The 27,864-nt window shown below is 41.9% G+C and overlaps 1 protein-coding gene across 1 annotated transcript; it reads right to left on the bottom strand.

The window, feature by feature from the left end:
- Positions 1-299: 299 nt before the first annotated feature.
- On the bottom strand, positions 300-27,762 carry si:ch211-283g2.1 (sodium- and chloride-dependent GABA transporter ine). The gene is made up of 14 exons (XM_038988437.1): positions 27,726-27,762; positions 27,363-27,581; positions 25,663-25,797; positions 25,130-25,340; positions 12,153-12,285; positions 11,761-11,895; positions 10,648-10,751; positions 10,376-10,500; positions 10,040-10,152; positions 6,956-7,096; positions 6,444-6,543; positions 6,272-6,372; positions 6,013-6,180; positions 300-428 (listed from the first exon to the last, which is right to left on the bottom strand). The coding sequence occupies exons 1-14, from the start codon at positions 27,760-27,762 to the stop codon at positions 300-302; spliced, it is 1,851 nt and encodes a 616-aa protein (XP_038844365.1).
- Positions 27,763-27,864: the final 102 nt, after the last annotated feature.

Genomic DNA, 27,864 nt, shown 5'->3' with positions numbered 1-27,864 from the left:
GGTCCAGGTCCATTTCTTCTATTTGTTATTACATAATTGACTATAACAGTGTTTTAAAAATATCTGTCATTCACTCCATGAAGGAGAACAACCCACTTCCCCATGAGCAGAAGTCCCAAACAACACCAATAGGAATGTTGTTGGACGGTTTTTGTCACGTCATCCACAGACAGTGTGGTTCCCAGTGCCAATGTGAATCAGGGTTGACATCCTTAGTGAACCCTCACCTGGCTCTCCAAGCCTAGCATAGTCCCAGAATCCCAGGCTGGTACAGAGGCCATCAGGAGGGAGAGTCAGTATCAGAGGTTTGTCTGAATGTGAGGCTTCTCTGTTTCTCTACCTAAGGAGCTGATGACTGCTATGTTTGGGTATGTGTCTCCTCCCCTCTCGTTCTCCAGTGCATAGGGGGTGATTGACTTTACTAATCTCTGGGGGGAGGAAGACAAGACATTATTAGAAGTCTTTAACAACATATGGATTTGGACTAATTCTGTCCAACAACATTACACCAGAACTAGGCTTGGGCGGTAGACCATATATACCATATACTGGGGCATTTGGAAATAGCCCCGGGATGGTTTTTCAATACCATCAATACCATTGAAACTATTTCTTTGAAGTGTTTCGATAAATGTTCATATCTGTAGCTCATTTTTAAGTGAATACCTGCAGTCAACTTGTGCAATACATTAGGAGATAAAGCAGATCGCTTTCTTCGTTTCACCTGTCACATTGTGAAGCTTACCATAGTTCCCCAGAGCAGTTGAGTCCAGCTGTGTATTGACAGGAGTCCCGTTTTATATTGAAAGTCAGTGTTTTTTAGCTTCAATAGAGTGATCAGGGGCATGCAACTTCAGTTTCCTTCACCGAAAATTAATTAGTGCAACACATTCGGCAGAAAATAGCTTCATTTTCATCAGATGACAACAGAAATGCAATGCTATTTGGCAGGCAGCCACACAAGTAAATGAGCTTACAATGAAAAAGCTGGTATTTTTTGCAAAAACGATGGATGGCCATCATATTTCTAATGTTTATCATAGAAAGAATGTAGCCAGCTACATTTCCTGTTGTTAATCTTGCGTTTTACCAGAGAAAAGCAGGCTACACCGAAAGTGCTGGAGAAAAGTAACTACTGTGAGAGCAAAATTGCAAGATTATGTTATAATACTGTAATTGCATCAAATGGTTGTTTTATGCAACAAAATAGAGGGTTATTATAACTCTATTGTGTCTGTGTGAACTGAAAGTGGGCCTCTGGGAGATTGAACAATGACATTTACGATGTCTACACAATGAGAACAGTTTTTACAGCAGATACTGTCTGCTGTGAATTATAAGTAACTTTCATACAAATCTTAACCTTGTGACCCATTCCATACATCTGTTGTTTGTAATGTAGACTAAAGGGGGTGTTTGTCATGTAGACTGAAGGGGGTGTATCTTGGCTATAAATGGCCTTTGTACCTTTGTCTCAGGGCTCTCAACGAATCATCTGAGGGTGATTCATTGACCAGCCATTATTATCGTAGAGCACTCAATCGATTCACTTTATATGTGTGTGTTGTATTGACCTGCTCCCGTATTAATAAGTGAATAAAGATTTAGTTTAAGTATAACTCTGACTTGTGTGATAAGTTTGTCTCTCCTCATTTGATAGTAAAGAAATTAACCACCACACTACACATGAGTCAGAACGCTGTCTGCTGATAGAATGCATTGGTGAATTCTCATCCAAGTGGAGAAGAGCAACTAAAGCACAAAATTAGTCTGATGCCAAGCAGAAATTACAATAACGCATTTTAGATCATGCGTTTACAAAACGCAGCAAGATATTTCTTATGCGTTCTATCTTTTGTTCTGCGTAAATAACACAGAATTCTGCATTAACGCGTCCCCTAAGTTTAACTTGCTAGTTATTCAAGTAAGTGGCTGAATTAATAAGGAGACGGGTCATCATATAGTGTTAGCTTTCTGCCATGTTTGAGAAATCTGTACAGCTTCCACTGCTATCTTGATTTCCTTGAGTTTTTTTCTCCTCTCCGTTGTCGACCCATATAAACTTCCGGCGCCGACCGAGATGGCCACCTCGCTTCGCGTTCCTAGGAAAATATGCAGTATTTTGTTTTTTTATGTGTTATTCCTTACATTGGTACCCCAGGTAATCTTAGGTTTCATTACATACAGTCGGGAGGAACTACTGAATATAAGAGCAACGTCAACTCACCATCGTTACAACCAGGAATATGACTTTCCCTAAGCGGATCCAGTGTTTTGCCTTCCACCCAATACAATGGATCTGATCCCAGCCGGCGACCCTAAGCGACGCCGTAAAAGGGGCAAACGAAGCGGTCTCCTGGTCAGGCTTCGGAGACGGGCACATCGCGCTCCACTCCCTAGCATACTACTCGCCAATGTCCAGTCTCTTGACAATAAGGTTGATGAAATCCGAGCAAGGGTAACATTCCAGAGAGACATCAGAGATTGTAACGTTCTCTGCTTCACGGAAACATGGCTCACTCAAGAGACGCTAACGGAGTCGGTGCAGCCAGCTGGTTTCTTCACGCATCGCGCCGACAGAAACAAACATCTTTCTGGTAAGAAGAGGGGCGGGGGGGTATGCCTTATGATTAACGAGACGTGGTGTGATCATAACAACATACAGGAACTCAAGTCATTCTGTTCACCTGATCTAGAATTCCTCACAATCAAATGTCGACCGCATTATCTACCAAGGGAATTCTCTTCGATTATAATCACAGCCGTATATATTCCCCCCCAAGCAGACACATCGATGGCCCTGAACGAACTTTATCTGACTCTTTGTAAACTGGAAACCACACACCCTGAGGCTGCATTCATCGTAGATGGGGATTTTAACAAGGCTAATCTGAAAACAAAACTCCCTAAATTCTATCAGCATATCGATTGTGCTACCAGGGCTGGTAAAACCTTGGATCATTGTTATACTAACTTCCGCGACGCATATAAGGCCCTCCCCCGCCCTCCTTTCGGAAAAGCTGACCACGACTCCATTTTGTTGCTTCCAGCCTACAAACAGAAACTAAAACAACAAGCTCCCTCGCTCAGGTCTGTTCAACGCTGGTCCGACCAATCTGATTCCACGCTTCAAGACTGCTTCGATCACGTGGATTTGGATATGTTCCGCATTGCGTCCAACAACAATATTGACGAATACGCTGATTCGGTGAGCGAGTTCATTAGAAAGTGCATTGACGATGTCGTACCCACAGCAACGATTAAAACATTCCCAAACCAGAAACCGTGGATTGATGGCAGCATTCGCGTGAAACTGAAAGCGCGAACCACTGCTTTTAACCAGGGCAAGGTGACCGGAAACATGACCGAATACAAACAGTGTAGCTAGTCTCTCCGCAAGGCAATCAAACAAGCTAAGTCCCAGTATAGAGACAAAGTAGAGTCGCAATTCAACAGCTCAGACACAAGAGGTATGTGGCAGGGTCTACAGTCAATCACAGATTACAAAAAGAAAACCAGCCCTGTCGCGGACCAGGATGTCTTGCTCCCAGACAGGCTAAATAACTTTTTTGCTCGCTTTGAGGACAATACAGTGCCACTGACACGGCCCGCTACCTTAACCTGCGGGCTCTCCTTCACTGCAGCCGAGGTGAGTAAAACATTTAAACGTGTTAACCCTCGCAAGGCTGCAGGCCCAGACGGCATTCCCAGCCGCGTCCTCAGAGCATGCGCAGACCAGCTGGCGGGTGTGTTTAAGGACATATTCAATCAATCCTTATCCCAGTCTGCTGTTCCCACATGCTTCAAGAGGGCCACCATTGTTCCTGTTCCCAAGAAAGCTAAGGTAACTGAGCTAAACGACTACCGCCCCGTAGCACTCACTTCCGTCATCATGAAGTGCTTTGAGAGACTAGTCGTCAAGGACCATATCACCTCCACCCTACCTGACACCCTAGACCCACTCCAATTTGCTTACCGACCCAATAGGTCCACAGACGACGCAATCGCAACCACACTGCACACTGCCCTAACCCATCTGGACAAGAGGAATACCTATGTGAGAATGCTGTTCATCGACTACAGCTCAGCATTTAACACCATAGTACCCTCCAAACTCGTCATCAAGCTCGAGACCCTGGGTCTCGACCCCGCCCTGTGCAACTGGGTCCTGGACTTCCTGACGGGCCGTCCCCAGGTGGTGAGGGTAGGTAACAACATCTCCACCCCGCTGATCCTCAACACCGGGGCCCCACAAGGGTGCGTTCTGAGCCCTCTCCTGTACTCCCTGTTCACCCACGACTGCGTGGCCATGCACGCCTCCAACTCAATCATCAAGTTTGCGGACGACACTACAGTGGTAGGCTTGATTACCAACAACGACGAGACGGCCTACAGGGAGGAGGTGAGGGCCCTCGGAGTGTGGTGTCAGGAAAATAACCTCACACTCAACGTCAACAAAACAAAGGAGATGATTGTGGACTTCAGGAAACAGCAGAGGGAGCACCCCCCTATCCACATCGACGGGACAGTAGTGGAGAAGGTGGAAAGTTTTAAGTTCCTCGTGTACACATCACGGACAAACTGAATTGGTCCACCCACACAGACAGCGTTGTGAAGAAGGCGCAGCAGCGCCTCTTCAACCTCAGGAGGCTGAAGAAATTCAGCTTGTCACCAAAAGCACTCACAAACTTCTACAGATGCACAATCAAGAGCATCCTGTCGGGCTGTATCACCGCCTGGTACGGCAACTGCTCCGCCCACAACCGTAAGGCTCTCCAGAGGGTAGTGAGGTCTGCACAACGCATCACCGGGGGCAAACTACCTGCCCTCCAGGACACCTACACCACCCGATGTCACAGGAAGGCCATAAAGATCATCAAGGACAACAACCACCCGAGCCACTGCCTGTTCACCCCGCTATCATCCAGAAGGCGAGGTCAGTACAGGTGCATCAAAGCAGGGACCGAGAGACTGAAAAACAGCTTCTATCTCAAGGCCATCAGACTGTTAAACAGCCACCACTAACATTTAGTGGCCGCTGCCAACATACTGACTCAACTCCAGCCACTTTAATAATGGGAATTGATGGAAATTATGTAAAAATGTACCACTAGCCACTTTAAACAATGCCACTTAATATAATGTTTACATACCCTACATTACTCATCTCATAAGTATATACTGTACTCTATACCATCTACTGCATCTTGCCTATGCCGTTCTGTACCATCACTAATTCATATATCTTTATGTACATATTCTTTATCCCTTTACACTTGTGTGTATAAGGTCGTAGTTGTGGAATTGTTAGGTTAGATTACTTGTTGGTTATTACTGCATTGTCGGAACTAGAAGCACAAGCATTTCGCTACACTCGCATTAACATCTGCTAACCATGTGTATGTGACAAATAAAATTTGATTTGATTTGATCTGGTCCACCCCTCCTCTTCTCCGAGCAGAGCAGGCAGGCCCATTGCCCTAGCGACTCCAGACTCCACACAGACTCAGCGTGTACACATGCTTCTCCAGAACCACTACTTGTCTTCCTTCAGACAAGCATTCCTCAAAACTTTGTTCATTTACAAGCGAATGTGAATGAGAGACATTGTGCAAATGTCCAAACTCACCAAAAATTACATTCGGTAGCGCCTACCTATATATGTATAATTTTATGAGCTGGATTGCCTGTCTTTGCAATTAGTTTATTTTCGTTTGTGTTTGTTAGCATATTTAGCTAGCAGCTTCCATGGAAATTCTCCATTATTGTGCTAATTCTGCATTCTGGTAATTGACGCCCAATGGTTTTTTTTGCATTTTTTGACGCCCCCAAGTGTACTAAGCTGGTAATACCGTAAGTCCCGGGATGAGAGAAGGACGGTATGACAATATGAAAATCTGGATACCGCCCCACCCTATCCAGAACCTCTTGACAAGGTTGCTAGGTGTTGTACTAAGGTCAAAATAATGCTATAGGTAGAGAGAGAGAGATTGATGTATAGTAATACAGTACCTCAGTGAAGGAGCCTGGCAGAACCCACAGTGTGTGAAGAGCTCCGAGTGGGATCCAGATGATGGACGCCATAGCGATGACCCAGCCAATCCCCTGAGCCCACGGGGGATACACGTAGTCCTCATAGCGAGCTGGTTTAAACTGGATGATTGTGAACACCAGGATAATCTGTTGCACCAGAGGAGAGAGACAATGTCAACTGTATGGCGATTTATTTGTAGACACTATAGTTCTGTTAGGGTGAATGAGGATGACTCACAGTGATCAGAAGAGGAGCCACAAACATCCAGCACACTCTGAAGAAGATATTAGGCCTATTTCCTGTCATCTCCTTTAAGTTTGCCGAAAGCCTCCTCACACCTGTCAGAATGAATTTATTAATTTCATTCCTGTAATGACTAACACGCATATGTTAGACACACTGGTCTCACCATAAAGCCCGCAGATGGCCAGCACCTCAAAGAAGGCCAGGAACATGAGAGACACTATGGCCGTGTAGTGGTCCATCAGCTGGAATACATAGATCCCCACCTGGTCAAAGAGAGAGAGTATTTAATACCAGCTGTAAGAAAGAACTAATCTCTCGTGGACAGAACGTCACATCAGTGATGTAACATATGCTAAAATAATCTGGGATGCAACGACTAATGAGTAAAAGCTTTTCTCATACATCTCCACCTGGAAACTAATCAAGCATCTGATGCAATTATATACAATTTTAGTTCTGAGTTTCTGAGATTAATAAAGAATTAACCACACTACATTATTAAAATATAACCCTTTTTTGGTTCATCTAACAGTGTACATTTGGGTAGAGTATAATTATATTACCCTAAGTGCACTTTATTACTAGTCTAGTCCACTACTTGTCCTGGATTATTGCTGTGCTGGAGTTGTCTGATGAGTGTACACCTATATGGTCTAGGCGTACACTCCAGGGTACCTGCATGACATGGGGTATCCCCAGCAGAAAGGCAGTGCTGCAGACTGCCAGAACCAGCATCTCCTTGTGTCTCAGGAACTTCATCAGGGGCCCTCCAAACCCATCCATTAGGCTGGTCACCATCACCTCCACCATAGCAAACTGAGAAATATATATACTTTTTAAAGTCATAACATGGTAACATTCCGGCATGGAGATACCAATATAATAACGTATTTTTGCATATTTATTTTTTGTTCATATACAGTACACACCAGATACAAACATACACATACAAACAACAAATTACAGACGGACACAGACAACGACATCTCATCTGCTCAGATCCACATACTCACAACCCCATCCCTAGTGCCTGCAATATTGTTTGCCACACGGCCTTAAATTGTGCCTATTTGTTTTTCTCAGTCGCCCATGCTATTTCAATAAAAAATATTTCGATTTTTCCATTGTGTTAATGATGGCGAATTGATTGATGTCTACATTTTCAGGATACATTTTTTCAAGTTGAGTGATCAAAAGAGAATTGTCCAGCCCATTGGGTATCTCACTACACTCCCATATTCCATGTCTGGAAATATGGAGACAGACGGATTACATGTAAATTTACATTGTAATACTTCTGACAGCCAACTTTCTAGCTCCGCCCATAACTTTATTGCATTCCCAGAAAGCATGGATTATTGAGTCCTTGTTAGTTTTACACTTATAATAAAGGCTTTCTTACTGCAACTATCTGGTAACAATGACTTGGCATTTTTTAATCTTATTTTTTTGCTGCTGGTCCTCACTGTTATTATCTATGCATAGTCACTTTACCCCTACCTACATGTACATATTACTAGGGATGCACGGTATATCGGTGAGCATATCGGAATCGGACGATATTAGCTAAAAATGGCCCGATGTTGGCAAAACCAATGTCAAAGCTGACGTGCATGCCTATATAACGTAGGTTGATGACGTAATGACACCACAAAAAATACAGCGCCACACAGAACAAATGCAGAAAAATACTAAGCGTACACATCCAACAACTAAACAAGTTCAAGTCGAGCAGTCATTTGAAAGAGTAAGAACATTTCAGTGAGTCAACTCAAAGGCGAAATCCATTAACGCCAAAATAATGGAATTCATTGCCCTTGACAATCAACCGTTCTCTGTCGTGTATGATGTTGGTTTCGCTGACTGGTCGAGCACCTTGAGCCCCGGTACACACTACCAAGTAGGCGCTATTTTTCAGATGTTTCCCTACCGGAGTTAAACAGTATTGTTGAAACGTACATCTATGAGCTACTTGCTATGGGCGTCACTGCTATTAACTTCATGACTGACATTTGGACCAGTGATGTCAGCTCCATGAGCATGCCGAGTCTGACAGCACAGTGGGTTGACAAGGATTTCGTACTGAGGAAAGCTTAATTGCATGCTCAAGAATGTGCTGGTTCTCATACCGCTACTGCCATTTCAATGGCATTTGAAAACATGTTTGAAACTTGGAAACATGAACACACTCTTAGAGCCATTCGAACAACTGACTCGAGAAATAAGCTCATCAACTGCGTATGCAGCAGACATGATACCCTCTGTCATGGAATTCAAACGCCTGCTCAACAAAACTGCAGACACAGACCGTGGGGTTAAAACTTACAAAGTACTTGAGGCTGTGAACAAGCGATTCGGTGGCATTCTCTCTGAGCTTCTTTACTGTGTCGCCACCATGATCGATGCTAGGTACAAGGACCACTACTTTGATGCAGACAAGAAACAGGGTTTACGTGAAATGTTACATACACAGCTGGACAAGATGGAAACGGACACAGTGACAGTGCGCACCAAGGAAGAGAGGCCACGGACAGACAGAGCTGAAACTTCACTGCTTGACATGTATGATGAAATCCTGAAACGACTGAACAACGAAACAGCACAAGTAAGTGAAAGAAATAGGTTTTGGTTATGTTTTACTGGTGACAATGGCGACATACGTAAATGCCAACAAAATACCTTTTGGTCAGTGTGGTGTGGTGTGGTGTGGTGTGTGTGTAACCTTTATTTAACTAGGCAAGTCAGTTAAGAACAAATTATTACTTTCAATGACGGCCTAGCAACAGTGGGTTAACTGTCTTGTTCAGGGGCAGAACCTTGTCAGCTCGGGGATTCAATCTTGCAACCTTTTGGTTACTAGTCCAACGCTCTAACCACTAGGCTACCCGCTGCCCCGGTCACGTTCTCTTTGTTTGGCCACATGGTTAAATGATGGTAATTACAATAAATCTATGAATACAATATCCAGTAAAAAGTATAATCTTCTTTCACAAATGATTCCAGGAACCAAAAATCAATATTTTTCTACAGCAGTTCCAGTTCCAATAGAAAGTAATGCAATATCAAATCAAATCAAATTGTATTTGTCACATGTACCGAACACAACCTTACCGTGAAATGCTTACTTACAAGCCATTAACCAACAATGCTGTTAAGAAAAATAAGATTTAAGAAAATATTTACTAAATCAAATATTTACTAAATAAAAAATTTTATAAAAAAAGGAGTAAAATAACAATAGGAGGCTATATACAGGGGTACCGGTACCGAGTCAATGTGTGGGGGTACAGGTTAGCCGAGGTAATTGAGGTAATATGTAGGGATACACCGATATGACATTTTTGCCCGATATCGATATCGATAGCCGATATTTAACATTTTAGCAGCCTTTTAAGCATTCTAGTACAGTTAAATAGTTAACACACACACATGGACGCAGCGGTCTAAGGCACTGCATCTCAATGCAAGAGTCGTCACTACAGTCCCTCGTTCGAATCCAGGCTGTATCACATCTGGCAGGGATTGGGAGTCCCATAGGTCGGCGCACAATTGGCCCAGCGTCGTCTGGGTTTGGCCAGGGTAGGCCGACATTGTAAATAAGAATTTGTTCTTAACTGACTTGCCTAGTTAAATAAAGGTAAAAATTAAATAAATAAAAAAAAGACAACGTGAGGACAAATGCATCTGTTTCAAGTAGAGAAAAGTGTATTTAGTATCATGTGAGAGTGGGTTTAGGTTAGGTAATGTACAGTTAGCTACCTGGCTGTCCAGCCCAAGGCACAGGAGCATGAAGAAGAACAGAATTGCCCACAGCGGAGCCACTGGCATTGTTGCAAAGGCTTGTGGGTAAACAACAAAAACCAGTCCTGGACCTAGATGCAAAATAATTCAGAACACACATGCATTGTTATTATGACTTTGGTGTCTAAACTCTTTTATGGAACGATCTTGGTGAAATTAGTATGCTTTGCCTCAAATACATGCACTGTAACTAGAAATGGTACATTTCCTAAATGAAAATGTGTGGTCTTGCGTCAGCTGTCCAAAATGATTTCCCCTCCCTAAATTATCTTTAGTTTGCTTACACAAACTCACCATCTACAGCCAGCTCACTGACAGGTATGTCCTGGAGATGTGACATGTAGCCGAATGCCGAGAAGATGACAAAACCTGCCAGAATACTGGTCAGGGAGTTGGTGATGGAGATAACCAGGGTGTCTCTGTGGGGAAAAAAAGGGATGTGATGGATGAATCAATCCAGTACGCTGTACGGTGTCCATATTAGGACAGCACCTGCTGAGATTGACCTAATATGGACACCGTAACAATGTGAAAATATATTTGAACTGACTACAAACTCTCCTCACTTTAATATGTTGTTGTTGAAGTTGTTATAGCTGGACATGGCCATGAGGGAGCCAAAGCCTATCCCAATGGAGTTAAAGATCTGAGCTGCAGCGTTGACCCAAACCTGGAACAAAACACAAGGAATTCCGTCTAAAATTGTACTGTACCTCCAATAGCACCATAAAACTCATCCACACTGATAGAATAACAATGTTATCCTAACAATCACCCTAGCTGGCAGTTAACCATAACACATCCAAGCTCTTTACCAGCAGCACCCGACCTCGACATGTCTTCACAAAAACTCCTCCCGAACCCCTCTTCTCCTGAAATGATTTAGATCCTTATCTATGGCTTATTTAAAATCAAAACAAAGTTTACTGGAAATGCTTGCGAAATGCTAGTGTTTCTAACTCCAACAGTGCAGTAATACCTAGCAATAAAAAAGCAACACAAATAGTCCCCCAAAAAAATTGTAAATAAAGAAATGTATAAATATCAGAAAAAGCTATGTCTGGAATATATATACTGAACAACAATATAAACGCAACATGCAACAATTTCAAAGATTTTGCTGAGTTACAGTTCAAATAAGGAAATCAGTCAATTGAAATAAATTAATCAGGCCCTAATCTATGGATTTCACATGACTGGGCAGGGGCGCAGCCCAGGCATAGGCCCACCCACTTGGGAGCCAGGCCCACCCACTGGGGACCCAGGCCCAGAAAATCAGAATGAGTGGCCAGGTGTACGGCGTTTCCTCCGACACTTTGGTGCGGCTAGCTTCCGGCTGAAGCGGACATTGTGTCAAGAAACAGTGCAGCTTGGCTGGGTTGTGTTTCGGAGACGCACAGCTCTCAACCTTCGCCTCTCCCCTAGTCCGTACTGGAGTTGTAGTGATGGGACAAGACTGTAACTACCAATTGGATATGATGAAAAAGGGGGTAAAAAATATATATAAAAAAAGGGTAAAGGTATTTTTTTAAGTTTCTCAAAAACAAGTGAAATCGAGAGAAAAAATATTCTGGACCCTTCTATAACATATCATTTACATCAAAAAGAGAGATTTGGTTGTAAAAAAGCAAACTTTGCCTTTAAGGTTAGGGATCGGGTCTGTACCTCCGTCCTCTTACCTCCAACTCCAGGAGTTTCTCCCAGTTTGGTATGATGAAAAAGCGGATGCCTTCCATAGCTCCTGGGAGCTGGACATTGTTAATCAACAGAGCTAACAGGATGACATATGGGAAGAGAGCCGTGAAGTATACCACCTGGAGGAGACACACACAAACAGTAGTATAAATATGATATTATAAAATGTTCACAATGGCCAAAAATCAACAAAAACGTGGACTAACTCTGAATCAATGTAAAAGAGCCAAATGTTATGTCGACGTAAGAGTAAAAAATTACTGAACAGAGATAAGAACATTTACTCACTCCTCTTTTTTTACTTGGAAAGCATATCATAGAACTAGTCCTGATCTCTCTCTCTGTCAGCATGTCTATCTGTCTCTCTCTCTTTTACCTTCCCTGTTGACTTGACCCCCTTGAAGATGCAGAAGTAGAGGAGGATCCAGGCCAAAAGGAGCAGGAGAAAGAGTTCCCATCGCAGCACCCCGCTCTCCTCCACTCCCCCTGTCCGCTCCAGCATCCTATAACTACAACACAATTGCTTTATTTTTTGCTGTCATAGTACCCAAGGCTGCCAGCTCACTCCCTGCAGATCTCCCCGCAAGCATCCCGGGGGTTCAAACCGGTAACCCTCCAGCTCCCAGTCTGCTTCTTTAACCTCAAGCCTACCGCCACACCCATAACACACACAGAGACACAAACAACAGCTCTGATGCCAATAATCTAAGTTATATTGATCACAAAACTGCTGCTCAGCCATAAACATTTCACTTGATTCAGGTTGGATTGTTTATTTGAGTAATAATGACCTTTAACTTGATTATTAAGTGATCCCCCCCCCCCCCCCCCCCCCCCCCCCAATGGTCCCCATAGGTCAGGTAGTTTTACCTAATTAATCAAATCACTGATTGTGTCTGCACATTTATGTGATGTGGACCGAGATTATGTCATAGGTCAAATTCACCTGGAATACAGTGAATATAAAACTTTTAATTGGCTCGTTATATTCCAGCACTTGGGATTTGACATCAAATGTTTATATGAGGAGACAGTACAGAATATCATATTTTGTTTGAGGGTATTTTCATACAGTGCCTTCAGAAAGTATTCACACCCCTTGAATGTTTCCACATGTTTTGTTACAGCCTACACACAATACCTCTTAATGTCAAAGTGGAATGATGTTTTTAGAATTTTTTACAAATTAATAAAAAATGAAAAGCTGAAATGTCTAGAGTCAATAAGTATTCAACCCTTTGTTATGGCAAGCCTAAATAAGTTCAGGAGTACACATTTGCTGTCTATGTGCATTAATAATGTCTGTGTACCATAATAGTGTTGAACATGATTTTTGAATGACTTCCTAATCTCTGTACCCAACACATACAATTAGCTGTAAGGTCCCTCAGTAGAGCAGTACATTTAAAACACAGATTCAACCACAAAGACCAGGGCGGTTTTACAATGCCTCGTAAAGAAGGGCATCTATTGTTAGATGTGTAAAAATAAAAAAGCAGACACTGAATATCCCTTTGAACATGGTGAAGTTATTAATCACATATTGGATGGTGTATCAATACACCCTGTCACTACAAATATACAGGTGTCCTTCCTAGCTCAGTTGCCGGAGAAGGAAGGAAACCGCTCAGGGATTTCACCATGAGGCCAATGGGAATTTTAAAACAGTTACAGAGTTTAATGGCTGTGATAGGAGAAAACTGAGGATGGATCAACAACATTGTAGATACTGCACAAAACTAACCTAAATGACAGAGTGAAAAGAAGGAAGCATGTGCAGAAGATATTCCCATGCATCCTGCTTGCAACAGCGCAAGTAAAACTGAAAAAAATGTGGCACAGAAATGAACTTTATGTCCTGAATACAAAGTGTTATGTTTGTGGCAAATCCAACACAACACATCACTGAGTACCATTCTTCATATTTTCAAGCATGGTGGTGCCTGCATCATGTCATGGGTATGCTTGTCATCGTCAAGTACTAGGGAGTTTTTTAAATAAAAAGAAACGGAATAGAGCTAAGCACAGGCAAAATCCTAGTGGAAAACCTGGTTCAGTCTGCTTTCCAATTGACACTGGGAGAGAAATTTACCTTTCAGGAGGACAATAACCTAAAACACATGGCCAAATATACACTGGAGTTGCATACCAAGATTACATTGAATGTTCCTTAGTGGCCTAGTTACAGTTCTTACTTAAATCGGCATGAAAAACTATGTCAAGATTTGAAAATGGCTGTCTAGCAATGATCAACAACCAACTTGCGTGAAAAGCAGAGTGTGCAAAGTTGTCATCAATGCAAATGGTGGCTACTTTGAAGAATATCAAATATAAAATATATTTTGATTTATTTAATACTTTTTTTGGTTACTACATGATTCCATATGTGTTATTTCATAGTTGTGATGTCTTCACTATTATTCTACAATGTAGAAAATAGTAAAAATAAAGAAAAACCCTTGAATGAGTAGGTGTGTCCAAACTTTTGACTGGTACTGTATATGTTGTGGTCAATGAAGGGTAGATGGGAACTAGGAATATGGAAAGTTACTGAGAGTAGAAGCTTCATATTCTGTTCCATGTTTCTGAGGAGAGAGGTGAAACGCCATTGTTATTCTCTGATAAGGCAGGTCGGCTGCAGAACTAGGGAGTAAGGAATGAGACCAGAGAGGCCCACCACAATTTTTATGTTTTTATTTTTTATTTCACCTTTATTTAACCAGGTAAGCTAGTTGAGAACAAGTTCTCATTTACAACTGCGACCTGGCCAAGATAAAGCAAATTACTCTCCTACTGCAGTACTATCTGACACATACACTTCCAAACCCACAAAGGTTTTAGTAACAGGCAGCGCAATGACGACACCAGTGAGAGGAACCAATTAAATTCCTGCCTAGCAACAGAGATGTATTGGTTGTCTAGATGTGTAAGGAGTTGACAACGCCTATTAGAACGCCTATTACAATCTGGAATTAAAATTGATTTTTGGGGGTTTGTATCATTCGATTTACACAACATGCCTACCACAAACAGAAAACTTAAGTGTGCAAAACTATTCTTTGTAGAGCCACCTTTTGCAGCAATTACAGCTGTAAATCTCTTGGGGTATGTCTCTATAAGCTTGGCACATCTAGCCACTAGGATTTTTGCCCATTCTTCAAGGCAAAACTGCTTCAGTTCCTTCAAGTTGGATGGGTTCCGCTGGTGTACAGCAATCTTTAAGTCATACCACAGATTCTCAATTGGATTGAGGTCTGGGCTTTGACTAGGCCATTCCAATACATTTAAATGTTTCCCCTTAAACCACTCAAGTGTTGCTTTAGCAGTATGCTTAGGGTCATTGTCCTGCTGGAAGGTGAACCTCCGTACCAGTCTCAAATCCCTGGAAGACTGAAACAGGTTTCCTCAATAATTTCCCTGTATATAGCGCCATCCATCATTCCTTCAATTCTGACCAGTTTCCCAGTCCCTGCTGATGAAAAACATGCCCACAGCATGATGCTGCCACCATCATGCTTCACGGTGGGGATGGTTTTCTTGGGGTGATGAGAGGTGTTGGGTTTGCGCCAGACATAGCATTTTCCTTGATGGCCAAAAAGCTAAATTTTCTTATCTTATCTTTTTCCATATGTTTGGGTAGTCTCCCATATGCCTTTTGGCGAACACCAAACGTGTTTGCTTATTTTTTTCTTTAAGCAATGACTTTTTTCTGGCCACTCTTCCGTAAAGCCCAGCCCTGTGGAGTGTACAACTTAAAGTGGTCTTATGGACAGATACTCCAATCTCCACTGTGGAGCTTTGCAGCTCCTTCAGGGTTATCTTTGGTCTCTTTGTTGCCTCTCTGATTAATGCCCTCCACGCCTGGTCCATGAGTTTTGGTGGGCGGCCCTCTCTTGGCAGGTTTGTTGTGGTGCCATATTCTTTCAATTTCATGGTGCCGGTTAGATTAGAGGTTGGAGTCTGTTTAAGTGTCTGTAGTCTATGTGGTATTCGGAGAAATTAGCACATCCATATACTATATGTTTGGTTGTAGAAAAGTAGTCCATGCCGAAAGTCTCTGTCGTTTGGTAATACCTAATAAATGAATACCCGGAGTGGGGTAGAGGCAATTTCTGGCATTAGTGTCTGTCAAGGATGAGACTGTCAGTATGATGACTGTACAAGAACCGTGGCATTAAGAAGTTATTAGAACCGATTGTGTTAATAGTGGGCGTGTAATAGAGCCGTGAGTGAATAAATCTAAAACACCCTATACACCGCCAAGAGAGGCGCAGAAATAACCACCATTGAAATGGCATCCATGGTGTCTCACACTCCCGTAAAAGGGGGAATAGAAGAGGAAAACTTTAGCAAAGCCATGGATGCACTAAAAGAAGCTCACAAACAACCAACCAATTCGGCTCGAGTATGGGAAAATTTTGCAAATTGGATAAAATTGGTCATCATTTCCATGTTGATGGAAAATTCCTATCAGATAAAGAAATCAGAGATGCTGTTGTGGAATGGCACAATGGCATCAATGACAAATCGCAAGCTCAATAAACAAGCGTTTTGATGTTGGCGTTTTATCAACAGAAAAGTAGAACTGATAAAGCTCAAAATAAAGATATGCAGGGTCATATGCAGGGACATAGTTGTCCTGGACTGGATCATAGATCCAAGGGACCCTGGAAACCATAGAGAGGTGCGCCCGGTTCGTACTCATGCATTTGCGATGACTTATTACCCCGGGCTGATACTCCCAGAGGGAGGGAACCCCATACTGCCAGATAGCCAACCTATAACACGACTCCAAATTAAACACCAACACCAGCCGCTCAGTATTGTTGAAATGCTTAGCATAATGAAAGAAGCACCTGTCCCGGTTAAAGAGGGTCAGGAATTTATCAGTTTCCTAAAGAATCAGGGCCGAATTTTTGGATTCCACGCTGTTGATTATGATCATGTTGTCCGTTCCCTATTGCCAAGAGCAATGTTGGCACAATTAGTCGGAAACTACCCTGCTCCCGCCTGGTCGTCCGCTTGTGTAGCATGTGACCAAGCAACCTTGCAAGAACAAATGTAATTATTTGTGACAGATATTGGAAATATTTTGTTTCCGCCCTGATCTTAGCAAAATTAGTAGATGCACTCAGAGTCAAAATGAGGGGGTACGTTAGTACGTTGATAGGATGGAAGACGCGTTGCGAACTAATCTGGCACTAGCAGATCATTTTAATGAAGATGCGGGAATTTGTACCTCCGCTTTGATGGCAGGGTTGAAACCCACCGCCAAAACTGGTATTGCAGGGGTGGTGGGCCAACACTCCACATGGTGGAGATAGTTCAAGCCGCATTGAGAGTGGAATCTAATTCCGCTCACTTAGCAGTGCGTGTAGTCGCTGCTAAACATACTCTTGAACTCATTACCGGTGCCTAGGGTAAGAAAAATTAAATCAAGCGGAGAGGTAAATCTGACAACAAATACATTCTGCAGCGAAAAGCCACCGATGCGGTGCATTTGGCCATTGGGTGAGAGACTGTACAGTGGTGTCTGAGCACTCTGTGCCGGCTCATTGCGGCTGTGCAGACATTTTATTCACTGACTAGAGAGCAACAACAAGCTTTCCTGAAAACGGCCGCAGTTGCGAGTAACGCATAGGGGAATGTGGCCTATGAGCGGTCATCAAATTGGCAAAGTTTACGATGAAAAAGTATTGCATTTAGCGGGGTAACAGGGACAGAATCTAAAGCTATGCAACTACTACCCATGCTGTTTACAATAGGTCCAGTAATAATACCGGGCTCATTCTTTATGGTAGCGAGGGTAGAATCTATTTTGGGTTTGGATAATCTTTGCGAAATATCAGGGCAATTTTTGTATTTGTATTTGTTATGGATCCCCGTTAGCTGCTGCCAAGGCAGCAGCTACTCTTCCTGGGATCTGGCAAAATGAAGGCAGCTATACAATTTTAACAACATTACAATTCATTCATTACAGAATTCACAACACACTAAGTGTGTGCCCTCAGGCCTATACTCCACTACCACAAATATACAACGCAAAATGTGTACGTGTGTGTTTAGTGCGTATGTTATCATGTGTGTGTATGCATGTGTCTGTGCCTATGTTTGTGTTACTTCACAGTCCCCGCTGTTCCATAAGGTGTATTTTTACCTGCTTTTTAAATCTGATTCTACTCCTTGCATCAGTTACCTGATGTGGAATAGAGTTCCATGTAGTCATGGCTTTATGTAGTACTGTGCGCCTCCCATAGTCTGTTCTGGATTTGGGGACTGTGAAGAGACCTCTGGTGGCATGTCTTGTGGGGTGTGCATGGGTGTCCGAGCTGTGTGCTAGTATTTTAACTTCACTAGGGTAGGGGGCAGCATTCGGAATTTTGGATGAAAAGCTTTCCCACATTAACCTCTCTGCGCTACGGATCCCTTTAGCGGGATCATTTTCCTAAACAACCGCTGAATTGCAGGGCACAGCTTAGCTTGTTGTTAATCCACCTATCATGTCAGATTTTGAAAATATGCTTTACAGCGAAAGCAATCCAAGCTTTTGTGAGTGTATCAATCAATGCTAGAACAGCTAGCCCCAAATTAGCATGGTCACGAAAGTCAGAAAAGCAATAAAATTTATCGCTTACCTTTGATAATCTTCGGATGTTTGCACTCACGAGACTCCCAGTTACACAATAAATGTTATTTTTGTTCAATAAATATTACTTTTATAACAAAAAAAACGCCATTTGGGTTGCGCGTTATGTTCAGAAAACCACAGCCTCGTTCCGGTCCTGAAAGGCAGAAGAAAATTCCCAAACGTATCAGATTCAAAAATATTACAAAAAATATTTATAATCATGCAATCACAAGTGAAATATACCAAAACACAGCTTAGCTTGTTGTTAATCCACCTATCGTGTCAGATTTTGAAAATATGCTTTGCAGCGAAAGCAATCCAAGCTTTTGTGAGTGTATCAATCAATGCTAGAACAGCTAGCCCCAAATTAGCATGGTCACGAAAGTCAGAAAAGCAATAAAATGAATCGCTTACCTTTGATAATCTTCGGATGTTTGCACTCACGAGACTCCCAGTTACACAATAAATGTTATTTTTGTTCAATAAATATTACTTTTATAACAAAAAAAACGCCATTTGGGTTGCGCGTTATGTTCAGAAAACCACAGCCTCGTTCCGGTCCTGAAAGGCAGAAGAAAATTCCCAAACGTATCAGATTCAAAAATATTACAAAAAATATTTATAATCATGCAATCACAAGTGAAATATACCAAAACACAGCTTAGCTTGTTGTTAATCCACCTATCGTGTCAGATTTTGAAAATATGCTTTGCAGCGAAAGCAATCCAAGCTTTTGTGAGTGTATCAATCAATGCTAGAACAGCTAGCCCCAAATTAGCATGGTCACGAAAGTCAGAAAAGCAATAAAATGAATCGCTTACCTTTGATAATCTTCGGATGTTTGCACTCACGAGACTCCCAGTTACACAATAAATGTTATTTTTGTTCAATAAATATTACTTTTATAACAAAAAACCGCCATTTGGGTTGCACGTTATGTTCAGAAAACTACAGCCTCGTTCCTTCGACGAAAATTCCAAAAAGTATCCGTAATGTTCGTAGAAACATGTCAAATGTTTTTTATAATCAATCCTCAGGTTGTTTTTAACATACATAATCGATAATATTTCAACCGGACCGTAACCTATTCAATAAAAGAGAGAAAGAAAATGGAGAGCTACCCCTCTCGCGCGCAGGAACTAATCAAAGGACACCTGACTAGTTTTGAAAAATCTCGCTCATTTTTCAAAATAAAAGCCTGAAACTATGTCTAAAGCCTGGTCACAGCCTGAGGAAGCCATTGGAAAAGGAACCTGGTTGATACCCCTTTAAATGGAAGAAAGACGGGAAATGAAACACATATAAAAATAAAAATAAATCACTTCCGGGTTAGATTTCCTCAGGTTTTCGCCTGCAAAATAGGTTTTGTTATACTCACAGACAATATTTTGACAGTTTTGGAAACTTTGGAGTGTTTTCTATCCTAATCTGTAAATTATATGCATATTCTACGATCTGGACCTGAGAAATAGTCCGTTTACCTTGGGAACGTTATTTAAAAAATACAAATCTGACCCCTAGCGTCAAGAAGTTAAACTGCCTGCTACTCAGGCCCAGAAGCTAGGATATGCATATAATTAGTAGATTTGGATAGAAAACGCTCTAAAGTTTCCAAAACGGTTAAGATAATGTCTGTGAGTATAACAGAACTGATATGGCAGGCGAAAACCTGAGGAAATCCATCCAGGAAGTACTATTATTTTGAAAGGCTGTTATTCCATTGAAAGCCTATCCACCATACAAAGACTTAGGACCCAGTTCGCGATCTCTTTGGCTTCCTCTACATGTGGCCAGTCTTTAGGCATTGTTTCAGGCTTTTACTCTGAAAAATGAGGGAGATACAGCACTTTCAATGAGAGGACAGTGGACATTTCCAGACATGAGTCGAGCGTGTGATCGGGAGCACGCCTTTCTTGTTTCTCCTTTTCTATTGACGAAGCTTTTGTCCAGTTGAAATATTATTGATTATTTATGATTGATTTTAAACATCGTTTGACATGTTTCTACGAACTTTTATTGTACTTTTTTGACTTTTCGTCTGGATGTTGAGAGCGCGCATTGTGCTTTTGGATTACTGAACTAAACGCACCAACAAAACGGAGGTTTTTGGACATAAAGAGCGACATTATCGAACAAAACAAACATTTATTGTCTAACATGGAGACCTGGGAGTGCCACCAGATGAAGATCATCAAAGGTAAGTGATTCATTTTAACGCTATTTCTGACTTTTGTGACACCGCTCCTTGGTTGGAAAATGGCTGTATGGTTTTCTGTGGCTAGGCGCTGACCTAACATAATCGTGTGGTGTGCTTTCGCCGTAAAGCCTTTTTGAAATCTGACACAGCGTTTGCATTAAGGAGAAGTTTATCTTTAATCCTATGTATAAAACTTGTATTTTTCGTCAATGTTTATGATGAGTATTTCTGTAATTTGATGTGGCTCTGAAATTTCACCGGATGTTTGTTTGAGACAATGATTACTGTACATAACGCGCCAATTTCAACTGAGGTTTTTGGACATAAAGATGAACTTTATCGAACAAAAAACACATTTATTGTGTAACATGAAGTCCTGTGAGTGCCATCTGATGAAGATCAAAGGTTAGTGATTCATTTAATCGCTATTTCTGACTTTTGTGAGCCCTCTCCTTGGCTGGAAAATGGCTGTATGGTTTTCTTTGACTAGGCGCTGACCTAACATAATCGCGTGGTGTGCTTTCACCGTAAAGCCTTTTTGAAATCGGACACTGTGGTTGGATTTACAAGAAGTTTATCTTTAAAATGGTGTGTAATACTTGTATGTTTGAGGAATTTTCATTATGAGATTTCTGTTGTTTTGAATTTGGCGCCCTGCAATTTCACTGGCTGTTGTCGAGGTAGGACACTACCGTCCCACTGATACCAGAGAGGTTAAACAGACAGCTCGGTACCTTCAGCTTGTCAACCGCTTACAAAAACAAGGAATGAGGAAGTCAATCTCTCTTCCACTTTGAGCCTTGAGAGATTTACATACATGCCATTAATGTTAGCTCTCCATTTACTTTTAAGGGCCAGCTGTGCTGCCATGTTCTGAGCCAACTGCAATTTTCCCAAGTCCCTCTTTATGGCACCTGACCACACGACTGAACAGTAGCCCAGGTGCGACAAAACCAGGGCCTGTAGGACCTGCCCTGTTGGTCCTATGAAGGCAGAGCAATGCTTTATTATGGACAGACTTCTCCCCATTTTAGCTACTGTTGTATCAATATGTTTTGATCCTGACAGTTTACAATCCAGAGTTACTCCAAGCAGTTTAGTCACCTCAACTTGCTACAGTTCCACAGTATTGTCACAACTTCCGCCGAAGTTGATCCCTCTCCTTGTTCGGGCGGCGTTCGGCGGTCGAAGTCACCGACCTTCTAGCCATCGCTGATCCTCTTTTCATTTTCCTTTGGTTTTGTCTTGTCTTCCATCACACATGGTTCCAATCCCATCAATTACATGTTGTGTATTTAACCCTCTGTTCTCCCTCATGTCCTTGTCGGTGATTGTTTATTGTAAGTGCTTGTGCACGGCTGTCCTGGTGTGCGTTGGGTTATGTACCCATTTATTTTTATTATTCTGTTTTCCGGTGGGTTTTTGTTAATAAACTGCGCCGTTGGAAACAGTTATTTCTCTCCTGCACCCCTTACAAGTATTCATTACTAGATGTAGTTGAGGTTTAGGGTTTAGTGAATGATTTGTCCCAAATACATATATGGTTACCCTGGGGAATTCCTGCTTCTACCTGTATTATGTTTGAGAGGCTTCCATTATAGACCACCCTGTGTGTTCTGTTAGACAAGTAACTCTTTATCCACATTATAGCAGGGGGTGTAAAGCCATAACACATATGTTTTTCCAGCAGCAGACTTTGATCGAGAATGTCAAAAGCTACACTGAAGTCAAGACAGCCCCCACAATCATTGTATCATCAATTTCTCTCAGCCAATCATTAGTCATTTGTGTGCCGTGCTTGTTGAGTGTCCTTCGCTAATATGCGTGCTGAAAGTCTGTCAATTTGTTTACTGTGAAATAGCATTGTATCTGGTCAAACACAATTTTTCCAGAAGTTTACTAAGGGTTGGTAACAGGCTGATTGGTTGGCTATTTGAGCCAATAAAGGGGGCTTTACCATTCTTGGGTAGTGGAATGACTTTAGCTTCCCTCCAGGCCTGAGGGTATACACTTACTAGTAGGATTAAATTGAAGATGTGGCAAATAGGAGTGGGAATATCGTCCGCTATTATCCTCAGTAATTTTCCATTCAGGTTGTCAGACCCCGGTGGCTTGTCATTGTTGATAGACAACAATACTTTTTTCACCTCTTCCACACTGACTTTACGGAATTCAAAAGTAACATTTTTGTCTTTCATAATTTGGTCAGATATACTTGGATGTGTAGTGTCAGCGTTTGTTGCTGGCATGTCATCCCTAAGTTAGTTTATCTTTCCAATGAAAAAGTCATTAAAGTAGTTGGCAATATCAGTGGGCTTTGTGATGAATGACCCATCTGATTCAATGAATGACGGAGCCGAGTTGGCTTTTTTCCCCAAAATGTCCTTTAAGGTGCTCCAAAGCTTGTTACTATCGTTCTTTATATAATTTATCTTTGTTTCATAGTAATAGTTTATTTTTATTTCGCTTAGTCAGATGATTTTTTCATTTGCAGTACGTTTGCCAATCAGTTGGGCTGCCAGACTTATTTGCCATACCTTTTGCCTCATCCCTCTCTACCATACAATTTTTCAATTCCTCATCAATCCAAGGGGATTTAACAGTTTTTACAGTCATTTTCTTAATGGGTGTATGCTTATTAGTAACTGGAATAAACATCAATGTGCAAGCGCAGCGTCTGGTTGCTCCTCATTACACACCACAGACCAGCAAATATTCTTTACATCATCAACATATGAATCACTACAAAACTTCTTCTACGACCTCTTATATTAGGCCCAGCCTTTTAGAACTTTGGTTTTCCTAGAAATGGCTATTATATTGTGATCACTACATCCTATGGATTTGGATACTGCTTTAAAGCAAATTGTATTTCTGCAGCGTTAGTAAAGATGTGATCAATACATGTTGATGATTTCATTCCTGTGCTGTTTGTAAATACCCTGGTAGGTTGACTGACAACCTGAACCATGTTGCAGGCACTGGTTACAGTTAGCATTTTTTTCTTGAGTGGGCAGCTTGATGAGAGCCAGTCAATATTTAAATCACCCAGAAAATATAGTTCTCTGTATTTCTGTTTTTTTATTTGTAATAAATGTGAAAAAAAAAATTTAAACTTGTTTTCGCTTTGTCATTATGGGGTAATGTGTGTAGATTGACAAGGAACATTTGTTATTTAATCAATTTTAGAATTAGGCTGTAACGTAACTGTCACGTTCCTGACCTGTTTTCTGTTGTTTGGTATGTGTTTATTGGTCAGGGCGTGAGTTTTGGGTGGGCAGTCTATGTTTTCTGTTTCTATGTTGGTTTTGGGTTGCCTGGTATGGCTCTCAATTAGAGGCAGGTGTTTGACGTTTCCTCTGATTGAGAGTCATATTAAGGTAGGTTGTTCTCACTGTTTGTTTGTGGGTGATTGTCTTCCGTGTCAGTGTATGTTCGCACCACACGGGACTGTTTCGTTGTCGTTAGTATATGTAGTCTGTTCCTGTTCGTGCGTTCTTCATGTTTTATGTAAGTTCTCTCGTTCAGGTCTGTCTACTTCATTTTGTTGTTTTGTAAAATTATCAAGTGTTCTTCGTGTGTTTAGTTTCGTCTTGTTAATAAAGTTCATTATGTATTCACAACCCGCTGCACGTTGGTCCAATCCTTGCTACTCCTCTTCGGATGAAGAGAAGGAGGAGGCTCGTTACAGTAACAAAATGTGGAAAAAGTCAAAGGGTCTGAATACTTTCCGAATGCACTGTATATAACCACAGTTTTGTTGATACGTAATGGAGCTACTCACTCCCCATGCATCCTATTGGTAAGCGCATGCGCCTCATGCATCTTTCCCACTCACCATTATTTACGATTCATTCATGATTATCTGTAGTCCACATTCATGTAGAAGTGTTCAACAACATATTCTTATATACAATAAAAGTGGGGCACAACATAATTCCGAAACACAACCAAAACAAACTGCAAATGCATCCAACAAGTTTGTAGTCACAAGTTTGATGTAGTCATTGCATGCTAGGAATATAGGACCAAGTGCTAAACTTTTGACTAAACTTTTATACGCTATAAATGAATTTGTCCAAATACTCACAACACCTTCAAATGAGGGGACTAGATACATCAAGCCGGGCGGCAGGTAGCCTACTGGTTAGAGCATTGGACTAGTAACCGAAAGGATCGAATCCCTGAGATGACAAGGTAAAAATCTGTTGTTCTGCCTCTGAACAAGGCAGTTAACCCACTGTTCCTAGGCCGTCATTGAAAATAAGAATTTGTTCTTAACTGACTTGCCTAGTTAAATCAAAGGTTTAAAAAAAGTGCATTCACTTCTAAACGGTAAAACAGGCGTATGAACATACCTTCAAATAAAAGGTGACATTCTGTACTGTCGCATCATTCAGTATACAACATTTGATCTAAAATGCTAGAGTATAGAGCCAAATGAACAGTTTTAGCTTCACTGTCCAAATAAATACAGTACATAGGGGAGTATGGCTCTGGGCTAGCCCACATTGAGAGTGAGACCTACTTGAAGAACTGCTGGCTGGCGGTGGAGGAGTGTGAGCTGGTGTTCGGGTTTATGTGATCGGTGCAGTTGGGGGTGTTCCATGTGTTGTTGCAGCTCTGCCAGGGCAGCGGGCTCTGGAAGGAGCTGAACAGGTAGTACAGACCCCATGTGATGATGATGTTGTAGTAAGTACACATGATGAAGGAGATGGCCACGGTCGCCAGGCCCACTCCTAAGGGACGGGCAAATAACATTGTCACTTTTGTCATTTACAACTTACATGAATCTTAAAATACTTAGTTAGTTACAACCTTATGCATAGACTAGAGTTATAACTGAACTGCAGGGACGAGGAAAGCCTGGTTTAGCCTTTGCTCCAGTTGTGAGTCAGCAAAATGTTTATGACCCTGTTGGACACCAGCGCCATTTCATAGGTTTAAGTTTGACTGACGGTTTTAGTTTGACTATGCCATTTTTAGTTTGACTATGTAAAAACTCGACACTAAAATGATGCTCCAGTAGAGGGGGGGGACAGATAACGTATGCTTCAGTACCTTTGAGCAGCGGGCAGGCTTTAGCCAGGGCATGAACAGGCCCTCTTCTCATGTACTGTCCCAGAATCAGCTCCATGTAGAGCAGAGGAATTCCCATCACCAGCAGCATCAGCAGGTAGGGAACCAGGAATGCACCTGACCAGGACATAAAGCAGCAATATATCAGCAACACAATAACTTTAGTGGGACTGAAGTATGTTTCTTGAAATTGCCTAGAGGGAGAGGATTGACAGTAACTCAGTCCAAGTGGGACTGAAGTATGTTTCTTGAAATTGCCTACAGGGAGAGGATTGAGGTTGCTTATTTAAATAAATAAAAATTACCCCCTTTTTCATGATATCCAATTACGAACTTGTCTCACTGCTGAGACTCCCCAACGGGCTCGGGAGAGGCGATGGTTGAGTCATCTGTCCTCCAAAACATGACCTGCCAAGCTGTGCTTCTTAACACCCACTCGCTTAACCCAGAAGCCAGCTGCACCAATGTGTCGGAGGAAACAACATTCAACTGAACACCGAAGTCAGCTTACAGGCACCCGGCCCACCACATGGAGTTGCTAGAGCGTGATGAGCCAAGTAAAGCCCCCCAGCCAAACCCTACCCTAACCCGGATGACGCTGAGCCAATTGTGCACCACCCTATGGGACTCACAGTCACGGCCGGTTGTAACACAGCCTGGGATCAAACCCCAGGCTGAAGTGATGCCGCAACACTGCAATGCAGTGCTTTAGACCGCTGCGCCACTTGGGAGGCCATATTATTTTATTTTAAACTAAAATTTGAACACAAACCCTTCTCATCATTGAAAACAGGGAGACATGGAAATGTTTTGACTAGCGTGTCAACGTGCTCCCAAGTTATATTTTCACAGCAAGTTTAACAATGCCATGCGTTGGTGAGTCAGTGGTGCATATCTGACCTGGTCTAATCTTTAATAAAGTCATTCACCCCCCCAGCCAAACTCATTGCCTCTCACGTGCAGAATGAACTGTGCTTTATTAACTTCCAGACGTTTCACAGCAAGTTTAACAATGCCATGCGTTGGTGAGTCAGTGGTGCATATCTGACCTGGTCTAATCTTTAATAAAGTCATTCACCCCCCCAGCCAAACTCATTGCCTCTCACGTGCAGAATGAACTGTGCTTTATTAACTTCCAGACGAGGAGTTAGGTTGTGTTTTTGTAGCTGTGTAAAGAAAGGATTGCTTGTTAGGTTCTCAGGGTTCAAGGTCATTTTAATTGAAACATTACATGTTGTTGTTATGACATTCTGAATTAATTCTGATCATTGGACAAAATGTAATACCTGGTAAAACTCTTAATTCTCTCTCCATGATAACTACAACTCAATAAAATCGTATTCATAACCAATGACAGTGACAAGTGGCATGTCATTGTGGAATTATTCAAGTATCTCACTATAAAATGTGGTGGATCATCATCTTATGTCATAGCACAAAACTCTACTCTAAGATGATGCTTTCCTCGACAGTACTAACCATTAATATCACCCTGACATTTTCTATCAACATGACAACAGAAAACATGCTATCATATACCCAGACAAATGTAAAACTTTCATTCACAAACATATGTATTCTCAACAATATAAATTAATAAGGTGACGTAAGTCTGGTTATGCTATATAGTCATTGGATTTTAGTCTTCTATCAGGGCTGACTCATCAGAAATTTCCTCTCACCTCCTCCACTCCTGTAGCACAGATAAGGGAACCGCCATATGTTCCCCAGCCCCACAGCACAGCCGATCCCAGCCAGGGTGAATTCTATCTGCCTGTTCCATGTGGGCCTGCCTGGCTCCTGATCCATCTTGCCTTGGTTCAGCTCCATCTCCAAGGTTGGGTCTTTCTGTCTGTGTCTTCTCTGTGACTTGACTGACTGGGCCCAAACGTCATGGGAGGCTTGGTTTGAAATAAATGAAAGACAGTCACATAATCGTCTTTTATGACTCATTAATGATTACCTGAGTGCAAAGGAACTACTGTAAGGTAAAACGCATATTTCCCAAAGTTTCCCAGCAGTGCCATTCAAATAGTTCAACATACCAAGTGAATTTCCACTGAGAACATTGTGAGTGTACATATTGTATAAAGAAACTCCCGTTTTAGGAAGCTAATTTGAATAATTGTGGGTCAGTGTGTACTAGTGTTTTAGAAGGTTCCATGAAATGCAGTCCAAACATGT

This window comes from Salvelinus namaycush, chromosome 3 (assembly GCF_016432855.1).
Source record: "Salvelinus namaycush isolate Seneca chromosome 3, SaNama_1.0, whole genome shotgun sequence".
Taxonomy (NCBI): domain Eukaryota; kingdom Metazoa; phylum Chordata; class Actinopteri; order Salmoniformes; family Salmonidae; genus Salvelinus; species Salvelinus namaycush.
Note: the sequence above shows the minus strand (reverse complement) of the source record. Positions and strands in the feature narration are given on the sequence as shown.